A 20,382-nucleotide genomic window follows, 5' to 3' on the forward strand; every position below is an offset into this window, starting at 1 on the left:
CAATGAATAGCCTTTTGAAGTTTCATCGCAATTCTTGTCTTTCAGTCGCCACATTTAAGACACCCTGAAATCATAATTAAGACTTTCTTAACCCCCAATAACACTGCAGTCATCAATGAAAATTAAGAGCTTTATTTCAACAACCGACTTTCAAAAACAACCCTTACACAAAATATGTTTCTTTTCATTTTTTCCCCACCATGTTCGGGGCACAAGAAAAATATTAGGGGGCTTTAATATCAGTATATGAAGTATAATCGTCTCCCATTGTATCTGAGAGAAAGCACATTAGATGCTGAAAGAACTGTCAGTTTTACTTTCACTTTCACATATTGCACAGTTTTCACATTGCTTGTGTGGTTTAAAACATAAATATTTATAAAAAATGCAGTATATAGAAAAGACATATCTTTAAAATATTGCGATATAACACCAACATAAAGCCATTGTTTTTCACTCACTGAAAGCTACATCTGTCTGCGTGCAATGCGACGATCTCTGTTCTCATCACTGGCTGCACGCACGACTGCAGACACACCCCCTCTTGAAATTTCGGCATTACAAGTTCTCTCAGATTTACTGAAATATGTCCACACCGCAGACGTGTTGCTTCAGATATGCACGTGCATCCATCGCGGTTTCTGTTTGCGTCAACATACTGTTTCGGCCTTGTTGTTTCGGTGATAAAAGTCTTTCGAATATTTTCGGTGGCCGATTATTCGGTGCATCCCTAATTTTTTATGTTTTTTTAATTTATTTGTATTTTTTATTTATTTGATAAAAAAAAAGAAAAAAGAAAAAAAATTAACATTGTTATATATTATTACAATTTAAAATTATTGATTTTCAATTTATTATACTTTAAATTATTTCTGTGATTTAAAGCTGAATTTTTAGGATCATTATTAGGGCTGCAACTAACGATTATTTTAATAATCGATTAATCTGTCGATTATTTTTTCGATTAATCGATGAATCCGATAAAAAACAAAACAAGGGATTTACAACCCTTTATTCAAAAACAGAACTAAAATCTTTAGAAAGTGCACGAACATGTTGCTCCTTGAATTGTTATAATAATAAAATAAAAATGGACTAACACAAAAAACATACACATGTATGCTTTACATCTGCCAAATATATAGACTAAATAAACTAAAATTACTATCCGTCAAGACAGCAGCTTGCTGTGGTGTACATGCTGCATTTCCCATCAAGAAGCCTCTCAAATTAAATTCCTCAGTGCGCATTAAAAAAGTCATGTGACTTTGCACGCTGGAACGGGATAACTTGACTAACTTTCTGCTACATTCATTCTGCCATGGCGGTGTTTAGTGTCCTGCCATCAGCAGCGACCAGCTGGAAGAGTTCCGCATTCAAATGCACGCAAAACTGGCCTCAAAGCCCCAGCAAAAGTAATTACCATGAATGAGTCAAGGCAAAAATTAAGAAAATATTCGAATTACTTATTAATAAACTAGTATTTTCTGATTCAGTGTTGCAAAGATGAAATTGACGATCCTGCCATCTGCTCATTAATGCCTAATGCATCTTTATGGATTAGCTAATGAAAGAGTTTTGTTTTCGATTTTAATTATTTCGTTTTATAGTAAAATAATAATTTAAAGCTTTCTATAGATATTGTGTTTGTGAGGCAATTACCTGGGTTTCGGTTAATTATTGTGAAGCGCTCCTGTTTAAACCAAAGATAGCAAGCGTATTCTGTTTGTTTTCTTTAAGAGCACATTTTGTTGATACTGTTAGTACACACAAACTAAGGTAGACCCTTTACAGTACCGGCCCGGGTGGTAAATTACTCTTACCTTTATGAGCAAAAAAGAAATTCCACATTGCACTGGCGTCTCCATGTCCTGCAAAGCGCGCTTCTCTCCGCACAAATTTTGGAATTATCTTGACTGAATGATTAAACTAATATTGTGATATGTTTTAAGTTTTTTATATCAATGGATTTTAATTTAAATCGCGATGAATTAAGCAGGCTTTAGATCTGTCTGCCGCTGTTTGCTAGGTATAACTTTAAAAAACAAAAACTTGAATTTAACAAACAAAAAGTGTTCCAAATATATCTCTAAATTAACTTTATAAACTAAAGGAACGAAAATAAATGTAATCACTTTGCTATTATAAACAGCAGCTGTGTAATGAGGAAGAGAGAGAGAAAAAAAGACAGTCGGACTGGAAATTCAGTCGGCCAAAAATTGATGAGCTGTCGGACATTTTTACAAGGAATGTTTGTTTAATAGCCTATTTAATACTCTTAGGCTACTTTCTTAATTAAATATATTATTTCTTTGATTTATTTTAGCGTTTTTAGGCTGCTTGTTTGCTGACTGAAGTGTAGGCTATATATAAAAAAACAACGTGCCACCGTCACAGCCCTATTCAAAACTGAGACGATTTCACCTCAGCAGAGCTCCTCTTTCTCCTTACGGTTGTGGTATGTTTTCGACACATTATACAGACAGACAGTGTTGCAAAAACTATAGAAGTAGTTTTCTCTATCTCCACTATCCAACGACCCGTACAGCAGCTGTTTTGCGATCGAGCATTGGCTGCTGTGAAAGTACGCTAGCCAAAGTAGGCTTAAATATCAAACATGTTTGATATAATTTGGGGCAGCATATAATGTAGAAACGGTGCTTTATGCTCAAATGTTCCAGTTTTGCGCATAAGTTAAATTCGCATTTTTGGATGCAAACACAGCTTATGAGGTGCCGAACTCTGCTGGCATCAGAGCGGGAGAGAGACCGAATGTGTCCACTCCGCTCTGCGCTCAATTTTTTTTTTATATATATATATATAATAACAACCAAATGTCTCTGCGTCGCGCGACACAACGAATCGATTATGAAATTCGTTGCCAACGCTTTTAGTAATCGATTTTTATCGATTTTATCGATTCGTTGTTGCAGCCCTAATCATTATCACATGATCATTTACAAATCATTTTAATATGATTCATTATCAAAGTTGGTGTCACGATTGAGCCTCCGTTATCAGTATATTTTCCCTGTTCTGGCCACGGAAGTCATGTATGGACTGTCGAGTTTCCCACCCACCCTCCCGCCCCAGTCCTACCACCTCTGTCTCCTGACAGTCCCTCTGCTCACCTTCAACCCACCTCTGGTGCAGAGGACTTGCCATGGGACTGCCAGTCTCCATCGGTGCCCTGGCTGGAGGATCCCTCACCATCGCCTCCAGCCTCAGAGTCCTGGACTCCGCCTCGGCACTCCGACCCTGCGGCTCCACCAGCTCTACCGGGCTCCATCGTCCCTCCGGCTCCGCCCTGGTCAGTCGTCGCCCCACCTTCATCTCTGGACTCTACTCCTCCGGCTGCGTATCGTCACTCCGTCTTACCGGCTCTGTGGACCTCCTCCCTCCCGCGGGCACAGCCTCGGTCCTCTGTCGCTCCGGCTCCGCCGTGACCTCCGGACCTCCATCTCCGCCTTGGCCGCCAGAGCCTTGGGTTCCGCCTTGGCCCTCCGGATCCTCAGTGACACCCATGACCATCGACTCTCTGGTTCCGACTCGGGCTCCACCGGCTCCACATCCGTCGGTCGGCTGTGTCAGTCTCCTGGTTCTCCACCTGCACATGGACCGGGGCCTCCATTCATGCCTTTGTGCCAGGCCCACTCCATCACTCTCCCGAACTGTCACAAATATTTGGAGCGTCTGGAAGCCGCTCTTAGGTGGGGGGCTCTGTCACGATTGAACCTCCGTTATCAGTAACTCTTGCACCACACATCATGGACTTCATTCCCCACAAGCCACTGCACTAATCACTGCATTCACCTGCTGCTTGTTTCTCACTGCACTGATCACAGCTCGCACCTGCACCTCATTTCAAGGACTTCATTTAAGCCACTCTTACACTCAGCTTCTTCGCTAGGTCTTGTATTGCCCCGGCTGCGTTTCTGAGCGTTTCTTCCCGTGTTTGTTTTCCCGTGTTTGATTCCTGGACTCCCTCCCGTGTTTGATTCTCGCTGCCAGCCCCGACCTTTCTGCCTGTGTTTTGACTAAGATTTTTCTTCCTGCCCCTGTGTGTTTGTCTGTTCCAATAAAATGCTGCGAATGGATCCGCTCGTCTCAGACCGTCCTTGTGACAGTTGGAAACAGTTCTGCTGCTGTAAAATCAATACTTTTATTCAGCAAGGATGTGTTAAATTGATAAAAATTGATAGTAAAGATTTATATAATTAGACCTGTACTGTACAGTGCAGTATGGACAGTAGTATACAGTTGAGATAGTATGGTTTGCAAACTATAAATTAAATATATTATATATAAGAGCAGAATAGATGAACAACATATACAGATATGTGCAGTGTAGTTGCAGTAACAATATAAGATTAGTACAAAAAACTACACGAAATTTGGCCTAGCCCGAAAGTTAAGGCAATACAGTTCGATAGATAGGTCGAAAGAAAGAATAGATAAAGAAAAAATAAAGGTTAGATAGAAATATAGAAAGGTTAGAAAGAAGGATAGATAGAAAAAAGAAAGATATGAAGGAAGGATTTTTTCTTTAATCAGTGATGCGAGGAAGGGTGAAGAACCTAAATCTATTGTTTTGCACTTTTAATGGTAGGCAGAGGATGGTGAGGTAACTCCAGTTAAAACACGAGCTCTGAGATCTTACGCATGTGATCTCTACACGTCCAAGCGGGCCCGACACCTGCTTACATGTGTACAAAACAAACATTTTATATAGATATCATATTCTAATTAAATTAATACTCGCAATCGCACAAAGAATGTCCTTGACGATGATCAATGCCCAGCTGCTGCTTCTCGTGTCTGACAGCTAAATCATCCGTGTAACAGCTGTTCTAAATAAACTACATCTGATTGGTTAATAATAATCCCGTGTCAATATCTTGCCGCGCTATTGGCTCAACTGATATAGTAGGCAACTGCGTTTGCCTGCATATTTACGGGTCGCGGATTATGATTTGTGGAAAATGTGCAATAAATGGGAGTGGCAACACTTTTCATATCGTTGAGAATAAAACAACCGTCCCCACTTTACAAATCCAGGTTCTCCCTCCATGGGGATCATCCATTTCGAAAAGTAAAGCAGATATGGACCCTCGGCCCACCGTCTATTATTACATTATTATTATTAGAAAAAAGAAACAGTATTAATGTGTAATATTATTACAATTTATAAAAAGGCTATTTACACTACCATTCAAAATCCTTTGAAACAATATACACTACCATTAAAAAATGTGTTAGTTAAAATAGAAACCATTAGAAAATATCAGGTTGTAATAAGATTTCATAATAGTTTTTTGCTGTATTTTCGATCAAATAAATGCAACCTTGATGAGCATAAAGAACTTTAAAAACATTTTTTTACATTTTTTTGTTAAAACTATTTTGACAAGTATCTTTTTCTATTACACAGAATGGCAACTTTAACTTCTCCAACATTTTTAAGGTGCAAGTGTGTGGACACCAGACTCAACCTTCGAGGACTGACCTACACAATGAAAGGAAAAAAATAGATGTTGCCAAAGTGAAAACTGAAATGTTTAGTTCACTAAGGCAGTGGTTCTCAATCCTGGTCCTGGGGGACCCCTGCTCTGCACATTTTGCATGTCTCCCTTATTTAACACACCTGATTGAGATCATCACCTCATGAGGAGAGAGATCCATGAACTGAACTAATAAGCTAATGATCTCAGTCAGGTGTGTTAAATAAGGGAGACATGCAAAATGTGCAGAGCAGGGGTCCCCCAGGACCAGGATTGAGAACCACTGCACTAAGGGATAGTGCAAGAGTTTACCATAATAAAAAAAGAAGGCCTCAGCCCTGAATTTGAGGAAGGGGTGAGTTACATCCTCCATAACTACACAAATATGGACAAATGTATTTGTTTGTCGGACCTGGAATGCTAAAATTCAAAACTGTGCCACAGGACATCAGTGAAGAGGCACATAATGCTGCATGAGCTGCTCTGTGTCCACCTTCAGCAAGTGTGACAGGCTACCCTCATCCTCTAAGAGCAGATAAAAAAAAGTTAGTAAAAATGTCTATCCGTTTTCTTCGATCTGGTACATTTTTCAGTATTAAATTCATTCTATCAAGAGCCTAGCTTTAAGTAACTTACCAGTTAAATAGTGTTACCTCTACCAGTTTCAACTTGCGTAGAATAATTAACTAAAAAATAACTGCTAGCTTAAATTACATTGTTGTGTCAAGATTGATGCTTGAGAGTGAAAACTCAGAATAACTCAGACTGTAATAAAGATAAGATCAAACCTAAAACCAAAAACACTATAATATCATATTATTATTGCTACCTATTTTTGTTATTATTACTTTGAATCTACTCCTATTTAATGGTGTTATGGGGTTTGTAGAAATGCACGATTTACAAATAATAATATCCTCAAGTGATTGTGAAAGACTAAGATGTAAAGACACATTACATATTTTACATTTAACAGAGTAAAGTGAATGATGGAAAAGGCAAATCCTGATGAAAAAAAAAAAACAAAACAGCTAAAACCAGCCTAGGGTGATTAGCTGGTTTTAGCTGATCAACCAGGCTGGTTTTAGAGGGGTTTTGGCCACTTTCCCATCCTGGCCAGGCTGGTCAGGCTGGTCTTAGCCAACCAGTCTGGGCTGGTTTTAGCAGTTTTTTTTTTCCAGCAGGGCATCTTCAACACTATTTGTAAAGATTTAGATTTTTGGATAATTCAGAATAAATGTGAGAAATGCTACACTCACTTGAATTCAAATTTCCAGATGCGTGTGATGAGGATGACACACACTCAAGTTCTCATCCTGGATCTAAACATGATCTGTGGTCAAAATGTTTTTGACATTTCATTGTGGAGGGACGAGGCGCTAACAGACCTGTATGTAGGCGACGAGGTGATCATTACTTATCTTCATTCCTGCATCCTCAACGACGGCTGAGGAAAATGTCACTCCTCGATGTACACCACTGTGAAGGTACATAATGCACAACGAATATATTTTGCTGTGCCATAAAACATGCATTTTGGAGCTGTTACTCCAAATATCCGTTAATAAATATCACATCAACAGTGCAGCTGTTCAGAATATAGACACAAATATAATCTGATGTTCCCATCTTTGTTGTAAAACAACAGGTCAATAAACAAGAATGTAACAGAATTGTCGACAAATTATTAGAACTCTAGTATTTTCACCAGCTGATCGATGGTGGGTTGGAAATATCAGTTTACATTTCCAAACATTCCTTTTGCTATTAATTGTAATAATCCAGTCAGATTTTTGTTTGCACCAGGAGTCTGCCAACAGCCAGAGCTCCACACAGTCAGAGATGTGATCTAATCATCATCTGGTCTGTCTGAAATGACATGAAGAAACAGAACAAACTGAGACCGACTGAATCCATTAGAACCATGGCAATGTCTCCAAGACGCTTCAAGAGACCTACCTGCAAAGTACTGTTTTTGCACTTGTGAAAAAATGCTGTAAAATGAGGACACTGTCAAAAACAATGTCACTTCTATTAACTGAACTTGGTGTGAAGATCCTTTGCGTTTAAAGCAGCTTCTGTCCTAGGTGCACCTGCGCATAGTTTTTCAGGTAGCTTTGGTAGTAGGTCTCTTGAAGCATCTTGGAGATGTTGCCACAGTTCTTCTGGATTTGAGGACATTGCACACTGAGTTAGAAATTTTCGTATGTGTTTTTTCGTATTCGTCACACTTTCCTATCAAAATAGTTCCTATGGATGCTAAAATTCAGATAATTGAACCTGATTTAAAAAAAATTATGACAGATGAACGTTTCGGAGGCAATGTGTAAATGTGATTGACTCAGTGTCCCTGCTGAAAGGCTGGTTGTCAAGTCACCTTTATTTATATAGCGCTTGTAACAATACAGATTGTCTGGTTTTAGCTGGTTTAAGCTGGAAACACCTGGTTTTAGCTAGTCTCCAAAATCCCTAGGCTGGGCTAGACCTATTATAGTCCGTCTCAGTTTGTTGTTTCATCATGTCATTCAGACAGAATGGATGATGATGAGACAAAAATCTCACTGGATTACATATAAATGGCAGTTTAAACAGTAACAAAGTGGCAGAGTAGTCCATTAAAGAGGCATTTATGACAAAAGTATTATGTCCCAAAACTTGCCTAATCTTCTGCTACACACTCTAAAGCATGTACTTTTTGTTCACAAAAAGAGTACATACTTTTAGGGCATAGTATAAGTAGGTGAATTGGGATACAGTATAACTTTATATTATACTATTTTATATTTGTATATTTCCTTTTTTTTCTCTGTAAAACTTAAAGATTGCTGAAGGGAGGGTCCAAGAAACCGAAGAACAAATAATCAGTGTCTCGGATATCCATGACACATGCCCTTTCTTGGCCAGTGACTCTGTGGTCATTCTCCAATATCTCTATGTTGGTAATGTGGAAAACCTGATCTCAAGGCTGCCCATGAGGCTGATCCTAAAATATATTAACCGCTGTGTTTTAGAAATTCAAGGACTAAAATGTAAATAGCTATGTCTGCATCTTGCTACCTGTTTAGTTTGTGTTTAACAGTTGATATTGTTGATGTATGTGTAAAGCTCTGCTTTTGTCTGTTCTTGTTTAGTTTGTATATTGTTTGTTGTAAAGAATATTAACTGTTTGTTAACAATAAAAATATAATTCTGTGTGCTTCACAGTAGTTGTTTTCTTTACCATTAATTTCTCATCTATTTACCAATGTCTTATGGGTTTGGAAAGAAATGAGGGAAAGTAAATGGTGGCAATTTTAATTTTTGGTTTAAGTATCCCTATAAGCAACAGACAATTTAATTCTTTACTAACTTTCCTACAGAATTTAAAACTATTGTCACGAGGAGGGTCAGAGACGTGCGGATCCATTTGCAGCATTTATTAGGTAACACCAAACAAACACAAAGGGGCAGGCAGAAATTGTCGTCAAAAAACAGGCAGAAAGGTCGGGGCTGGCAGCAAGAATCAAACACGGGAGGGAGTCCAGGAATCAAACACAGGGAAAACAAACTCGGGAAGAAACGCTCGGAAATAAAGACCATACGGAACAATAAGACTTCGCAGAGTGGCTGTGTGTGTGAGAAGCTTAAATGCAGTCAGTGTGATGAGGTGCAGCTGTGAGCGGTAATCAGTAAAGTGTGAGCAGGTGAATGCAGTGATTAGTGCAGTGGCTTGTGGGGAATGAAGTCCATGAAGTGTGGTGCAAGAGTTCATGATGACAGGATAGACCAGATACGTGACAGAGCCCCTCCCCAAGGAGCGGCTTCCAGACGCTCTAACCACCTAATACAACCTGGAGGGTGGTGGAGCGGAGGCAGAACAGGGGGAGGGATGGAGGGCCAGGTCCATGTAGGGGTACTGGAACCATGAACTGAGGAGGAGCCGACGGAGGGAGAAGCCATGGTGGAGGAAGGGTTGGCTCCTGCCTGGGTCCGACCGACGGAGATGGAGCCGGTGTAGCCTGAGGCGAAACTGGAGAGTCGATGGTCCTGGGCGACACAGAGGATCCGGAGGACCAAGGCGGAACCCAAGGCTCTGGCGACCCCGGCGGAGATGGAGGTCCGGAGGTACGCAGCGGAGCCGGAGTGACAGAGGATCGAGGCTGTGACCACGGGAGGGAGGAAGTCCACCAAGCCGGCAGGACGGAGTGACGAGGCGCAGCCGGAGGAGTAGAGTCCAGAGGCGAAGGTGGGGCGACGACTGACCGGGGCGGAGCCGGAGAGACGATGGAGCCCGGAGGAGCTGGTGGGCCGACGGCCGACAACGGAGACGAGGGAGCACAAAGCCGGGGTGGAACCGCAGGGAAGGAGGGCCGAGGTGGAGTCCAGGACTCTGAGACTGGAGGTGATGGTGAGGGTCCCTTCAGTCTGGACACCAATGGAGAATGGCAGTCCCACGGCAAGTCCTCTGCACCGAAGGTGGGATGTGGGTGAGCAGAGGGACTGTCAGGAGATAGAGGTGGCGGGACTGGAGCAGCAGGGAGGGTGGGTGGGAACAGTCCATGCATGAGCTCCGTGACCAGAACCGGGCAGACAGGAATCTCAGGACGACTGGATGGAACCAGCGGAGGCTCTGGAAGGCTGGGCGGAACCAGCGGAGGCTCTTGAAGGCCGGGTGGGACCAGCGGAGACTCTGGAAGGCCGGGCGGGACCAGCGGAGACTCTGGAAGGCCGGGCGGGACCAGCGGAGACTCTGGAGGGCCCGGCGGGACCAGCGGAGGCTCTGGAAGGTCGGGCGGGACCAGCGGAGGCTCTGGAAGGCCGGGCGGAACCAGCGGAGGCTCTGGAAGGCCGGGCTGAACCAGCGGAGGCTCTGGAAGGCCGGGCTGAACCAGCGGAGGCTCTGGAAGGCTGGGCTGAACCAGCGGAGGCTCTGGAAGACTGGGCTGAACCAGCAGAGGCTCTGGAAGGTCGGGCTGAACCAGCGGAGGCTCTGGAAGGCCGGGCTGAAACATCGGAGGCTCTGGAAGACTGGGCTGAACCAGCGGAGGCTCTGGAAGGCTGGGCTGAACCAGCGGAGGCTCTGGAAGGCTGGGCTGAACCAGCGGAGGCTCTGGAAAGCTGGGCTGGACCAGCGCAGGCTCTGGAAGGCCGGGCAGGTCGGGGCTGGCAGCAAGAATCAAACACGGGAGGGAGTCCAGGAATCAAACACAGGGAAAACAAACTCGGGAAGAAACGCTCGGAAATACAGACCATACGGAACAATAAGACTTTGCAGAGTGGCTGTGTGTGTGAGAAGCTTAAATGCAGTCAGTGTGATGAGGTGCAGCTGTGAGCGGTAATCAGTAAAGTGAGAGCAGGTGAATGCAGTGATTAGTGCAGTGGCTTGTGGGGAATGAAGTCCATTAAGTGTGGTGCAAGAGTTCATGATGAAAGGATAGACCAGATACGTGACAACTATTTTTCCTACCACTAGAAATTACAATGCAATATTTGGATAATCTGAAGAGAATAAGCCACTGTGTCATTATTCACACTCATAAGTTACAAAAAACAAAATAAAAAAAAATAAAATATATACAAGCCTCAGTATTTGCCCTAGAGTCCCCTAAACTGTGCATTTAGTTTCTTTTGTTATATTGCTAACGCTTTTTACAAAGAAACATACAAATACACATAATATACAAATAAAACAAACAGTGCTTTATTTTTCAGGTACAGGAGGTGTGTTTAGCAGTAACATTGAAGAAATTGAATGAGTATAAAAATAAAACACAATATAAACATAACTATAAATTATCAACTGGTTCTTAATAAAGCATGTATTAACATTCTTCAATCAAGAGCAGTGTGTGATTTTTCTTTGTGTTTTGTTGTTTAATTAACATTAAAGTTAGTTATATTGGTCTACTGTCACTTTAGAGCTGCATGCATTTAATATACAGTTGTGCTCAATTATTCATACCCTTGGTGAATATGGTAGAAGTAGGCTGTGAAAATAAATCTGTATCATTAATCCTTTTGATCTTTTATTTTAAAAATGTACAAAAATGTAACCTTTCATTGTAGAAAAACAATTTAAAATAAGAGAGAAATCTCATTGAGTTTTTCCCTCTAATTTCCTCACATTGGCCACAATTAATTACACCCTCATATTCATTGATTTAGCAGCCTCCATTTGCCACGATGACAGCTCTGAGATCAGAGATCAGAGGCTATTCCTTCACATAGAATCTCTCCAGAGCCTTCAGATTTCCAGCTCTATGTTGGTGCTTCTCCTCCTCTGTTCACCCCGCTCATTTTCTACATGGTTCAGGTCAGGGAACGTCTAGGTTACGAAGGTAACCCTCGTTCCCTGAAGGAGGGAACGGAGACGTTACATTGGGAATCGCCTGAGAGACCAATCATCTCTGAGCCTTATTCAAAAGGCCAATGAAAATTGGCGAGTAGCATTTGCATGCCAAGCCACTCCCGAGTACATACGGGTATATAAGAGGGCGGCATGCAGCCAGTCAGTCAGATTTTCGCTTTCAGAGCCTCTACATGCTCGAGCCGACTTCTAAGAAGAATTGTTCCTGCGAGTTCATACTCTCTCCCTGCTGGTGTGCTGCCTGACTAAAAGAGCAATATCAGAGGCAAGTTCACCATACAGCAGGCCTACACCCACCCGGATCACCTGTGTGGACAATCGGACAAACCGTCAGGCTAAGTCATACGAGGTGTCCAAAAATGAAATTAAAATAGCGTCATACAAAACCACTACAATAAGTGCCCTCAGCGATGGCGTGAGGGCATTTGTTGCTCCTGTGGATGAGGAAAATCTCACTGTTTGGGACCGGGAGGGCGTACATCATAAATTACACCCTGTCCCACAAATTTGGACGGGAGTGTATATTTCTCAAACCCAACTCGAAGAAATTCCAAACTGCTTCCTTCGAGTTGCCAGAGGAGGCAGAAAGGTCAGCAAAATACCTCCTGAATCCACCAACTGCCCTGCTGTCTGGGGAAGAGCAGGACCTATTCACAAGGGGAGGGTTCATCTCGCTGAAGGGAGAAATTGAAAAAAGTAAGCAAATTTACCAACATTATTTAATAAATTCAACTTTCTTTTTTTTAAAGAGTGCCTCTCCCAAACTGTATTTCTATAGCCACAAATACGTTATTTTTTATTAATATTAAGATATTCTCTGCAATCATTCCATTGCATTTTTGTGCGATTAAGTGATTAAGGTTTTAATACAGGTTGAATTAAGGTAATGTTTTGTTTAAAGACGCATTTTAATCAGATTCACAGCCAATGTTATTTTGATTATGTCTAAGCACTAGTAACTGTATTCACTTGCATTGCATTAACAATCCTACCCTTGTGATCATGCAGTTGCAGGTCCCCAGGATGACCCGAGTGGCTGATGGAGAGGTCCCCATGGTGTGGCCAGGTGGTGATGGAGGTGTCCCTGTGGCGTGACGGTGCCCTGGTGGAGCTCAGCCTGGGAGATCACATTGAGATTTCGTGCCTCAAACCTTATCCCAAGCTGAACTCATCCAGCCATTCAGCTGTGGAGGTACACAACATTATGCATCATGTAACCTAATTATTCTCTAATTGATCTTTCTGCATCTTCCTACACTCCTGAGTGTGTACCAAGTGTATATTCATTGGTAATAACTTATATTGGTAACACTTTAGAATTAGGCACTATTAGTTAATATCAATGCATTGACCAAGTACAGAACTTGTCAATCTGTTACACATAATGTTAGTTAATAAAATACAACAGTTCCAAAACTTTCCATTTCATAACATTTTAGTTAATGTTGAAATTAACAAAGATAAATAATATATTCTTCAGAATCATTTTTCTTTCTAGATCATGTGGTCAACTAACATTAATAGTGTTCATGTAATGACATTCCTTTGCTGAGACTTCCGTTCATGTTATTATATTTCAGAAGACTGTAGCTGAGCCAGTAAAGGTGGAGCTCACCTTCATCGGGGTGTTGGAGGGAGACGGAGGTGCCACAGTTCTGCTGTCTGATGCGTATGAGGAGTACACAGTCCACATATATATATATATATATATATATATATATATATATATATATATATATATTATAATTTTTTATTAATTGTTTTATCACTTATTAATTGTTACATTTTTTATTAGTTTTTTCATTCAAGAATTGTTCCTTTTAATTAATAATAAAACGTGTTTAATACATTTTGCTTTAAGTGTTTTTCTATGCTTTCTATAAATGTAAATTAAATAATCATTAACGTAAGTCTGATGCATTGCATCACCATTCATCAAATTTTCATTTTTGGGTGAACTATCCCTTTAAGACAACAAAAAAAGAGACAAAATGAATTTATAAAAGGCTATTTTAATGCAAAATAAAAAATACAATTTGCATTAATAAATGTTAAAATATACATGTATGTGTTTGTGTGTGTGTGTGTGTGTGTGTGTGTAGTAAGACAACTTTCTTCTTTATGAACTCATAAATTTTAGAAGTATGTTTAACAAAGTGGCACGAGTAAAGATTCTAATCTAAGTAGTCTGACTTATTTCCTCTTCATATAAACCTATATTAATTTGAAACTCACATAAAATTTAAGATATACATTTTTATATATACATATATATATTACATATATGTATATATATATATACATATATGTAAGTCTGACAACTTAACTCTAGCAACCCCCTATAAAGTCACAACATTTAGAAAGGGTTCTATACATTTAAATGACAACTTTTCAATTCATATAAACCCATATTAACTTTATAAACTCACATTGTAGATGCACATAAATATATGTAAATATCAAGTCACAACATTTCAGAAAGGGTTCTATATGTAGGGTCCTTTTCCAAAAATTTGCATATTGTGATAAAGTTCATTATTTTCTGTAATGTACTGATAAACATTAGACTTTCATATATTTTAGATTCATTACACACAACTGAAGTAGTTCAAGCCTTTTATTGTTTTAATATGGATGATTTTGAGCATACAGCTCATGAAAACCCAAAATTCCTATCTACCTACATTACAGAGAATAATGAACTTTATCACAATATGCTAATTTTCGGAAAAGGACCTGTATATATTAATCTGACAACTTTCCTCTTCATGTAAACAACATTTTAGAGAGGGTTAGTTGTTGTCCAGTAACACTTAACATGAAGGGGATTCTGTTCCTGGTAGTTTGTAGACAATAGACTGCAAAAATTCCCACACTGGTGCGCACTGCTTCGGAAAATGGACGTCCAACACGTAAAAAAGTTTAAAGCATGTGTCCACAGCACAGATAAGTGTGTTTCGCAGAAGTGCCTGCTTGCCGACAACAACAAAGGCTTGATGGCAGTTACTGCAAGTTTTGCGAGATCAGCCTCCTTTAGGTACTCAACCATTAGTGCCAACCTGTTAAAAACAGAAGAACGTTAAAAACATACAAATCACTTTACACACACAATGCAGCATTAAACAAAATCCAATCCATGACAAATAATTAATTTAAAGCTCTCCTGAGCTGATGTTTTTTCTTAATTAATACTGTAGTCTGATGTCTACTTATGATATTTGTGTGGTTTTTACATAAAAAATCATAAGAACCAATAAGTTATATGTTATTTTATACCCTGGTTTTGAGGTAGGCTCCAGAAACGATCGATTTTAATGGGCGTCTTGCACTGAAGACTTTGAAGTAAACGCCTACAGCTCTGTGATTGGATAACGGTGCGTTCACACCGGACGCGAATGAAGCGGCAAGCGCTAGTGATTTACATGTTAAGTCAATGCAAAGACGCGAATAGCCGTCCAGCGGCGCGTATTGAGCGTTTCAAGCGATTGCCACGCCATTCGCGCGAGTTCAAAAATCTGAACTTTGGCGAAAATCCGAGCCGCGTTAACCAATCAGGAGCTTGCTCTAGTAGTGACGGAGGCAGAAATCCCGAAACAACAATGGAGGACAGAATCACCGTTGCTGTCTGTGGTTACTCGGAGCTGTACAATACATCTTTGGACTTCTGTATAAACAGGAATAAAAAGGATTTGGCTAGGAAGAAAGTGAGTGAAGTGGTCGGACAATCTGGTTAGTTTTAAAAAACGCTCATTACTCAATTTGACCTACATATACATACATATTGAGACTACAAGCAAGCTAAAGCTGGCAAATTGAGCTCATTCAACTATTTTACAACTACTTTCCCGCTGATGAGTGGCAGAAGCCCCTCCCATGACGCGAATTCGCGTCTGTTGTGAAGAAAATGTCACGCGCGCGAATAAACTCAAATGTTTTTTCCGGTGTGAACGCACCATAAGAGTTTTGCGTAGTAAGTTACGTTAGAGTTTCTGTGAATAGACACGCAGGCTACGAGTAATCAGGATCAAGCGGTCTTTTGCAGTGCAATATTGACACATACTCATTACTCACATTAAAACACTGAATATTCCTGTCAGATCAGTTACTGATGAAGCAGTGTTGTTTTAAAAAGTCAAACTCCCTGCAAATGCAATGTTTAAACTTTTTGTTTACACAAGAATTGCGTCGAAGTGAACAGACATGCTACATTTAACTCACATCAGCTAAAACATCTAATTGCATATAATATATAAAGACACGTTAATTACACGACTCACCAATTCACATATTCCAGAGGAAATGTTGACCAAAAAGACATTTTCACTAAAAATTGAATATAACTTAGACAGGAAAAGGCTGTAACGTAATTACAACAGGCATACCTTTACCGATTAGCAAACCAAAACGAACCGAGATAGATTATACTTTTTAATACTGTTAATGTAATGTGAAACGCCAAATTTGGTATATTTTAGCATTTGTTGATGTACAGTATTAGTTTCATACATTAAAAACCCACAAACATACCTTTTCTGTCGTCGCTGAAGGACGGTTGTTCCTTAGGTGATTCAAAATGGCCCCAAAGGTAGCGCTTGGATCGTCGAGTAGGGGGAGTGGCTTACTCTCTTAACTGTCACTTGATTGGATAAAATCAGTAACCCAATGTTGGGTTACACAAAAACAACCCAACACTGAGTAAAACAACCCATATAAATGACCCAACAGGCTTAACCCAGCAGTTGGGTTAAAAAAACAAGCCAACAATTTTACAGTGTATATTCAGAGGTATCTTTGTATGTACATATACCCGACTATTATTATTACTCTTGTTTCTTTTTTTGTAAGAAAAATAGGACAATAATTTGTAACAGTTTTTTATTCTTCAACAACGATTGTTTTACAATAAAGTTTAAACCTAAATTGAGGCACTGACAAATGACGGTCATTGCGACATGGCAAAGTGATGGTGCTAGGGAGCCATGTGCTTTTTTTTTTTTTTTTATAGGTTTAACATTAGATTAACAGCTCGGATTATACGCTACTTTGACATGAGACATAGAAGACCGGAAATGCTAAAAATTTAGTCAGGCGTGACTTCCGCGTTCAGAAAAAAGGTCTACAAGACAATCCTATAAGACAATTCCTAATACAGTCCTTTAGGAATGGTTCCAAAATATGATTATTAAAGCCTTCCTCAAAACCGCCAATGTTGGTAGTAGAAATGAGCAAGTAACTGATGTGTGCAAATTAAATCCATACACACTGATGTTAAAATGCTAACAGTGTCCTTTTATATGCTTCAACCAAAAAAACTGTGTACTTCCTGTAAGATCTCTCTTCAATTCATGACATTCAAATGTGAAGTTCTTACACCGTAGACAAGAGTCCATTTGTCCATAGTCCATATTTCAAGTTGACACGGTAAAGTGTACCATGGACAAAACACATTGCTTTAAAATGTGAATTAGAATTGCATTGTAGAAACCCTGTATAGGATTCCATTTGGAACCCTTAATAAGGCTTCTTTTGATTATGAATCTTCATGTGCTTGCCAAGGCTTACTTTTTGAATGAAACTCTTTCCACACTGTTTGCACGTGTAAGGCTTCTCTCCAGTGTGAATTCTCATGTGTCTGTTAAGGTTTTCTTTAAAAGCAAAACTCTTTCCACACTGTTTGCACGTGTAAGGCTTCTCTCCAGTGTGGATTCTCATGTGTCTGTTAAGGTTATCTTTACAAGCAAAACTCTTTCCACACTGTTTGCACATGTAAGGCTTCTCTCCAGTGTGAATTCTCATGTGTTTGTTAAGGCTTTCTTTACGAGTGAAATTTTCTCCACACTGTTGGCAGGTAAAAAAGCTCTCCAAAGTGTGAATACGCATGTGGTATTTAAGTTTTAATTTTCTGCAGAAACTTTTTCCACATTTTCTCCAGGTGTAAGGCTTCTCTCTAGTGTGAACTCTCATGTGGATGTTAAGGTGTCCTTTTTGAGTGAAACTCTTTCCACACAGTTTGCATGTAGAAGGCTTCTCTCCAGTGTGAACTCTCATGTGTCTGTTAAGGCATCCTTTACGAGCGAAACTCTTTCCACACTGTTGGCACGTGTAAGGCTTCTCTCCAGTGTGAATTCTCATGTGTGTGTTAAGGTTTCCTTTACGAGTGAAATTTTCTCCACACTGTTGGCAGTTAAAAAAGCTCTGCAAAGTGTGAATACACATGTGGTTTTTAAGTTTCAATTTTCTGCAGAAACTTTTTCCACATTTTCTCCAGGTGTAAGGCTTCTCTCCAGTGTGAACTCTCATGTGAATGTTAAAGTGTCCTTTTTGACTGAAACTTTTTCCACACTGTTTGCATGTGTAAGGCTTCTCTCCAGTGTGAACTCTCATGTGAATGTTAAAGTGTCCTTTTTGACTGAAACTTTTTCCACACTGTTTGCATGTGTAAGGCTTTTCTCCAGTGTGAATTCTCATGTGCCTTTTAAGGTTTTCTTTTAGAGTGAAACTGTGTCCACACTGAAAGCAAGTGAAATTACTCCTAGTTTCTGTATTTTGTGCTCTTTTTTGTTTAGAAGTATTTGCAGACTCTAAGGAACAAACTGATTTTTCTCCAGATACAAAATCATGAAGATTCTCAAACTGATCTTTCTCTTCGGTTTCATTCAGTACTTCCTTCTCCTCTTTCAGCGTTGTTAGGTCTACGGTGGAAAAACAAAGAAATAAACGTTAACCCCAGTTTAATGGCACAAAGCAACTGGCATCATAGAAATCTTATGCTTGCACTAGATCCTATACCATGGTGTCCAAACCCGATCCTGGTCGGCTGGTTTCCTACAGTGTTTAAGTTGGCCTTTATACAATTAATTTTAAAAAAAATCCAGATAATCTAATGATAGTGTTTAGGAAATCTATATAGACTGATCTCTACTATTTTATGTATCCTAGGGGATAAAAATCATCAAATTGAATTCAAAGAGATGAGGGAAAATAAGAGAAAAAACTCCCCGTTTAACTATCAAATAATAAAAAAATAAACTTCTGAGTTTTTATTTAGGGGGCAGTTATGTTAGCCAATTATAAAAATGGGCTGTTCCACTGATCTTTTAAATGGAAAACAACCCAAAACTGACTGTCACAGGATGTCCACTCATAAATCACTAAACTTTTTCTGTAAAAAACTTTAGTAATATTATAATTACACTTTAGGAATAGGAAATAGTTTTGCACCAGTTGAAAGAGAAACAGTCAAGTATGGTGAATTGTGCTCTGCATTTAATCCATCCAAGTGCATACACAACAGGAACACACACCTGGAGCTCCTTATGCCCATAAAGTGGGCCAATCACAATGTTGCATGAACAGTCTGTGCATCTGACTGATGGCCTGCAAGTACGTTTTCATATTTAAAGAATTCAGTACTGACTTTTCAAACACGAGTTTGCACGTATGCAACAAATGCCTAGTTTATAATGGGTTTTGTAATTTCTGTCTCGATGCGCCAAGAAATGGTATCACAACATGGTTAGGGGTGTAACATTTCCAACACACGCTTGAGGTATCCGGCCAGTTCCAAAGCATGGATAGCTGACCAATCAGAAAACACCTCGGTTTCCATCAACAGTGAGTTTTGTGGAAATCAAAGCGTTTTAGAAAGGGAGGGCAGAGAGGAGCAACAATAATGTACAGTATGTGGAAAATAACATGTTTTTAAACCTCAAACTGCATAAACACATCACCATTTGATGCTAAAAAGTGAATAACAAGTCAACCATAAGATTACTATTGTTTGGAATGTTTAAGCGCAGTTACTAAAAAATATTAAGTTTATTTCTTGGTAAGACACATTTGACAGCAAAGCACTAAACTTGAGTCAGGAGGCATGCAAAATTTCAATTTCATTGAAAAGTTCTTGAATTTCTCTCCCAAAATGTCCAAACCCTGAAACTAATGATGTAATAGCATTGGACATGACTTTAGTTAACACTGTTTCTGCATCAGCCGTGTTTGATCTGTTCATAAAAGAATTCAGTAACACTTTCTTTGAAGCCCATATTTATAATGCATTATAAGGGTATGCTTAAGGCACTATAATGAATTCATAGTGCATTATAAAAAATGTATAGTATGTTGTATCATAAAACTGTTTTAATGTATTGTAGTGATGTGATTAAGCGTGTGATTGTCTCCTCATAGTTATAACATAAGTCTCATATATTACCATGTTACGCATGTCACCCTCCTGGAAGCATACAAAGAGCATGTAATAATAATAACAATAATAATATCTATCAAAGAGCCAAAAGTTACTGTATCAGATGAATGGATAACATGACACGTTTGTATTATTAGTTAGATTATTTTGATGGTACCCTTTAGACAGCTTTTGATAAGTAACTATTCAACTGCATGACAGCTAGCAATAATTATTAGTAGTAGTATGCTAAATATATTCTAACACTGTATTTTAATGGTTCCCCAAAAGACAAAACTGATATGTAACTTTGCAAGTTTGTGAACCTTCTACCTAGCCAAACCTTAACC

General features: G+C 39.6%; 1 protein-coding gene across 1 annotated transcript in view; it reads right to left on the reverse strand.

The window, feature by feature from the left end:
- Window positions 1-16,779: 16,779 nt before the first annotated feature.
- Window positions 16,780-20,382, reverse strand: part of LOC141305341 (uncharacterized) — a 587,365-nt gene continuing 583,762 nt past the window's right edge. The window contains exon 8 of the mRNA XM_073832457.1: window positions 16,780-18,357. Coding sequence (XP_073688558.1) covers window positions 17,359-18,357 — 999 coding nt within the window. The 3' untranslated portion in view covers window positions 16,780-17,358. The remainder of the gene's footprint in view (window positions 18,358-20,382) is intronic.

The sequence above is a fragment of the Garra rufa genome, unplaced genomic scaffold, assembly GCF_049309525.1.
Source record: "Garra rufa unplaced genomic scaffold, GarRuf1.0 hap1_unplaced_002, whole genome shotgun sequence".
NCBI classification, from domain to species: domain Eukaryota; kingdom Metazoa; phylum Chordata; class Actinopteri; order Cypriniformes; family Cyprinidae; genus Garra; species Garra rufa.